The 6,000-nt window shown below is 52.7% G+C and overlaps 1 protein-coding gene across 1 annotated transcript; it reads right to left on the reverse strand.

Moving 5' to 3' along the window:
• Positions 1–40: 40 nt before the first annotated feature.
• On the reverse strand, positions 41–1,315 carry M406DRAFT_353782 (uncharacterized protein; the record flags this gene model as incomplete). Its single annotated transcript, XM_040922788.1, has 3 exons — positions 833–1,315; positions 156–735; positions 41–68 (listed from the first exon to the last, which is right to left on the reverse strand). The coding sequence occupies exons 1-3, from the start codon at positions 1,041–1,043 to the stop codon at positions 41–43; spliced, it is 819 nt and encodes a 272-aa protein (XP_040771160.1). The 5' UTR covers positions 1,044–1,315.
• Between the last annotated feature and the right edge of the window lie 4,685 nt (positions 1,316–6,000).

Raw genomic sequence — 6,000 nt, forward strand, 5'->3', positions numbered from 1 at the left:
CAATCTAGTCCTACTGATCCACCCACATGGATCCCGTCTCCTATGAGTCTGACTCGTAGAACCAGTATCTGTTGGGAAAAGAAAAGTCAAAATTAGCACGGCTGGCCAGACACTAGGAACAACACAAGAGAGAAGGTTATATGTGTAAGACTTACTGCGCGCTGTACTGCACCTCAAAGGCAGCATCCATGCCGGCACAAGTGGCCGGCGGCGATCCACCAGCTGTCTCAACCCGGTACACCTCCTGCAGCTTCCCCGTGGCGCCCTCACGAGCCGTCAGCTTGAGCCAAGCGACGGCGCCGTCTCCGCTCTGGCCGGTTGGCGAACCAGCAGGGGCGTTGGTGGTGGCATTCTTGGCGCAGGGGGCCTCGCCGAGCTCCCAGTTGGTCGTGTTGAGGTTGAAGAATGGGGTGGTGCTGTCGAGGAAGTAGTGGTGGCCCGAGATCATATAGTCACCGGGTGCGAGGCGCTCATCGGTAGAGGCTGGGACGAGGTTGGCCGGGTAGGAGGAGGCGGTGGACAGGTTGAAGTTGAGGGCGACGCCGGGAAGCATGGCGAGCAGGTCTGGGTAGGTGCTGGCGATGCAAGTAGCGTTGAAGAGGGTGGCAGCGGCACCGATGGCAGTAGGTGCGGCGGTTGCGTTGGAAGTGTCACAGGTGTAGTTTTGCGTGCCGCGGCCAATGGCGACGTGCTTGAGAGTGAGGCCTGCGTTGACAGTCGGGAGAGGAGATGCTGCTGTAAGAGTTTTTGACTATGGTTAGCCAAACAAGAACTGTATATGGGAGTATATATGAGATATATTTATATAGGTATATAAAGTTCTCGGACTTACATGCTACTGGCAGCACTGCTTTGCTGAGGTCGCACGTTGGCGAGCTGGACATCTGCTTCCCCGAGGAGATCTTCTGGGCCAGAAGGTTGAAGTACTCTGACAGGTCGTCGACGGAGCTGGGTGTGGCGGCGTCAACGTTGAGCTGTGGGTAGGTAGGGGCCGCGAGGGCGGTGCTGGCACACAGTGCCGAAACCAGTATCGATGTCCTCATGTTGGCGGTTGTTGGGTTTGGTGCCTTTTTTTCCTTTCTTTTTTCTCTGCGACAGGATCGTTGGAAGAAGTTGTTCCCGATATATCTCTTTCTCTCACTCCAGGTGATGTCAGAGTGTGTATTTGTCAAGACCTAGTAAGGAAAAGAAGAGTCGGCCCAAGGAAAAGGAATCAAGAGAAGTAAGGAAAAAATGAAATGCCAAAAAAGAAGCAGACCCAAGACGACAGAAAGGGAAGATGGAAGATGAGAAGAATATATGGAAGGAAAAGAGAAGTGTGTGTTCTAAATAGAATCCAAAGAGACGAGACATGTCTGGCGAGGGGACACGGGAATTTCTTATACACGTGCATGCAGGACGAGGCTGGCCTCGCTTGTAGGTCGGCGGCACGCACGACGGCGCGGTAGGGTAGGCCAGGCGAACCCATGCACGTCCCTTGCCAGACAAACCTTACTGTAGTACATACATAGTAACATATTACGGTAGTATTCGTGGAGAGTGGAGAGACAAGAACAAGCCGGGCGGTCCATCTCGAAGATCTTTGGACGGGACTGCAGGGCTCCACGTCCGAGAATAGAACATCTGCTTTTCTTGGGTGGTATCCGCACGGGAAAAAGAAAAGCAACGGGCGGGGAGTGGACGACTGCCGCGGGAAAGAAGAGAACGAGAGAGACAAGCGTATACACGCGAATGCAACCCAGGCGCTGGAGACTGTGAGTGGTTGAGGAGGTTAGGCTTTGACATGGGTCGAGATGGAGGGTTGGGGAATGAGTGGACGTTGAGTGGTCGGCGCGGCTGATAGGTTGACAGGGGATGAGTGGGAGGTGGTTTCCCCATGTCGACGGTAACGGGGTCCCCTGTTGAGTGGTCCTTCTGCTAGGCGCTGGGGCAATGAATTTTTTTTTTTTTTAACCATGTACTTTACTTACTGTACTGTGGTATGTATAGTACTTTCCTTATTCTTGTTTTCTTCGTAGGTACGTACCACCACCAATACTGCAGCTGTCCTTGGGTTTTTCTCTTCCTGGTGGGTATTTTGTTCCTCAACCGTCTTCTCTCCACCGTCCAGAGATGAGAGGGTACTGGCGTCAACCTTAGAAATGAAGTCCATCTTGACAGACAATTCTTTCCAAAAGATGATGTAGAAGAATGAAATGATCTTTTCTCCCGCTCTAGAACCTCTCCCGCCGACGAACCAAGATTCACTACTGCAAAACATCAGATCTCAGTCCACATTGATCATCATGATCCTCATCAAGCATCCACCACCCGCCCATCGTCTCTGTATGATCCACCATCCATACCATATTTACCCAGCAGAACACAATCTGCCTCCACCACAAGACCGCCCTCCAACCAGAAAGATGATCTGCTGGGTGCCACCCACACCATGCAGCAAAAAGCAAGACCTCTTTGCGTTGGCGCCGGCGGTTAGACACCTGGTCTGGCTCGGCTCGCTTCCCGTGGCTCGACAGAAATAGGTAATACGCAAGGCCCAACCAGCAGCGCGGCTAGACGGGAGGAAAATGCTACCATACTATCATACCTTATGGTGCCTCGAGTGCGGTACGTACTCAAGTACCTACCCACACCCAGGGAGGAACGCAAGGAAAGAGCCTTGGTGTGGGTGGGTCTAAGACAAGAGAGGGCGGGGAGAAGCGTCTGCAGCAGCCAATGAGAACCATCCTTCTCAGGGTCCCCTCCAAGCCCGGGCGGTTAACCGTGCAACTTTCAACCTGGCCTTTTCCCCACACAACCCAAAGCGATATCCATCCGTCGAACCTCTTTCTCTCTCTTTCTCTGTCTCTTTTGCCCTGCTTGAGCTGTCGCACCGACAGGGCTCACTCAGGTCCTCGTCTCTGCCGCGCCCGCCCGGGATCTCATTGGACTCTTTGCCGAGAGGGGGAGCATTGTTCCCGCTTCACGTCTTGTGATTGGCCTTTCCTCCTGCTCCTCTCCTCTCACAAAAATAAAAGAAGCGAGAATGAGGGAGGGTAGGCAATATATCGCGAGCCGGCATTCATTTGTCCGTCCGTGACCCTGTTCTGTTCTCGGCAGAAAAGGGAAAGCAAGGCAGTGATGGGGTGGAGCCCAGAAAACATTGCGAAACATTGTTTCCTTGAGAGAAACCTGCCATGCATCCAATGCAGCAGCAGGCCATCCTCTCTTATCTTGCTCTATCTCTCTGAAAAAGAAGCGAGAGAGAGAGCCACAGGATTCCCTCCCCAGGGGAATCATTGGTTCGTCTCAAGGGCGTCGTGGCACGGCACGGCATGTTCCTTTTCCACTCGGTGCCGCCTCCTCTCGTTCCAGCCAAGAGAGAGGAAATGTACATTGTATTACCACACACCATGCAGCAGAAAGTGGCAACACCACGCAGGCCGCCTTAACGGGCCAGCGTTTAGCTGAAAATGATCAATTAATTCCCCGACCGGCTCGGCCACTCTCGTCAATCCATTTCCCCCTCCCCTCCTTCTTCTACCCCCCCAGTAGGAGAGGTGAGATTGGTCAGAGGCATTGGCGGTTCCTCCGGCATTCGAGATGGTGGAGGGGAAGACAGGCGACGACGGATAACTCTCACAAAGATCTGACAGGTATGACTACCCGGCCTCGTTAGGTTGAACATGAGCACGGGCAGTTCGTGGTCCGGATAGGTTGGGTGGGACGCTGAACCGCCGGCGAACGAAGGGTCGGTACCCACAGTCTCGTTTCTTTCTTTGTTTTCCCTCTTCTTTTCTTCCTCCCCTCCCTTCAAGGTCTTCACAATGAAACGAAGCACACGCACTGCCGCCACGAAATCTCGGCACTTCTCCGGTCTTGAACGGTACAGTCTCCCTTGTCCTTCATTAAATTGGCGAGGCTCCCCCCCCCCCCCCTTCACTTATTAATGTACCATGCTACTGTCATGACAACGTAATATTAGATCCCGTCATGCAGACGCCCGAACTTAGGTTGGCCTGTCCAGCTGGACGGATAGTTGGGATGGATGGGTGGAGGGTATTCTACCATGGCATACCATTAATAGACATTCACACACCATAGAGAGCACACCACACCTAGCGCCCAAGGTTTGATAGCGAGTGACGCGTGTCCTGCTATGTTTGTGAGCAGCAGTGGGCGCCAACATCGATCGAGACATGTGGGTGAGTCACTGTCAAGTACATACCACCACCTTGTTTGCCGAGCCAGGCACATACCCGCCCCTACCTCAAAAGAAGTCCATCTGACTGGTCATGGGGAATATCTCTTTTCAGCTTGTCCAAGAACATAAGTACCGTTGAGGTGGGAAGTGGGAGGTGTCCCTGCCGTCGTGATCTTCGAGAGGGAGGGTGGCGTGTAAGGTATCGTAATGTGTGTGTGTGTGTGTGTGTGCGTAGAGGCGTGAGGAAAATAAGTGTTGGCGCCTAGGTTGGCTATCACCACATCCAATGGCTCCAACACACCATGGGAAATACGGCATCAAGTCATACTTACATATCCGCCACCCCCCTCTCCTCCCTTCTTTCCGGTAAATGATCTCCTGGATCATGTCATATGAGGAATACCGAAACAAGGCAGACGACACCCATCTCCTCTCCCCTCCAGGACTTGGAGCAGGGCATGATGAGCCCTGGGGCGAATACTAACTTGCACCTGGTACAGAACCAGGGCAATGGGCTGTGTTGATGGTGGACCTGCCCAATGGAATGTCTTCAGTCAGGTGGACGTCTTCTGGATCGTGTTGTCTTGTGCTTGTTTGTGTCAAAGAGATGGTGTGTGTGAGAGAGTGAGAGAGTGAGAGAGTGAGAGAGAACAGACCCACGCAGAGATAGGGTGTACAAGATGACCTGGCCGGGACGTCGATGATGGTGTGTGGGATACAACACAGCACAGCGCCAAACACCGTTTCCTCAAGCCCAATAAAGCAGCCCACCCACCTATCCATTTCCGTATGACATGCTTATTACCAAGTCCTCCTCGGAAAAGGACACCCCTTCCCCCCCCCCCCCTCAGCCCTCTGAATCCTCTTCCGCTTCTTCAGAGAGTCTTTCTCCCTCCCTCCTCTTCTCTGACTAAGGAAGGGGTTGGGAACACATCATGGCATGCATAAGTGACACTGCTCCCTCCCGTTCCCGGGCGTGTTCTGAGATGGATGGAGCGGGCCGCAGACGAAGGCCATGTTCTTCCTGTTCTTCCTCTATCGGGAAGATCAAAGATGATGCGGTATGCAGTGACTTGCATGAAGACTGATTTGTGGCCAACACACAAGGTAAAATAATCCCTTCCAAATGCCGCGACAACATGTCAGCAAGAGTTTAACAACCCAAGGCCGTGCGTTTGAATACTCAAGTGCACATGGCACTTCAGATAACTGGCAATTCCCTCACATGTGCCAGAAAGATGTACGAGGGCAGACAACGCTACATCAGTGCTTTCAGAAGAGGTATAAGCATAACTCCAAAGACGGGAGGCTAGGACATAATCACCATAAGGATACTCCCATCCAGCCAAAGCCCGGCCCAGCCCCGTCAGACCAGATGCCCACAAGAGACCGGGGGATCATCACAATACAAATTGTAGCTCACAACGGCAAGCTCCCTCTCGGAGAAGGACATAAATTGGCCAGATCTGATCCTTCATGCCGCATGTTGCTGGGTGATGAGAAGAAGTACGTGATGTTGGATCAAAGGCCATGAATAACGATCTCATCACAGGACTGAGTACTGAAATTCTGTAGAGCATAGTGTGGAAGAGTAAAAAGGGAGACGGATCCGAGGAGATAACCACCACTTCGGAAGGGGGAAGAAAAAAAGGATGTATATTCACCACATGCTTGCTTGCTGACCTGCCTGCTTTTTTATGGTTTAACCAACCCCCCAAAGATTTGCCTTGCGGTTTGTGCCCCTTTCCCACCCGCTCTAGAGTTGACTACCGGACCACGCTTATTGACCCCCGACCCAAAGGTTCCCTCGCCTCTTA

This window comes from Cryphonectria parasitica (assembly GCF_011745365.1).
Source record: "Cryphonectria parasitica EP155 unplaced genomic scaffold M406scaffold_10, whole genome shotgun sequence".
Classification (NCBI taxonomy): Eukaryota; Fungi; Ascomycota; class Sordariomycetes; order Diaporthales; family Cryphonectriaceae; genus Cryphonectria; species Cryphonectria parasitica.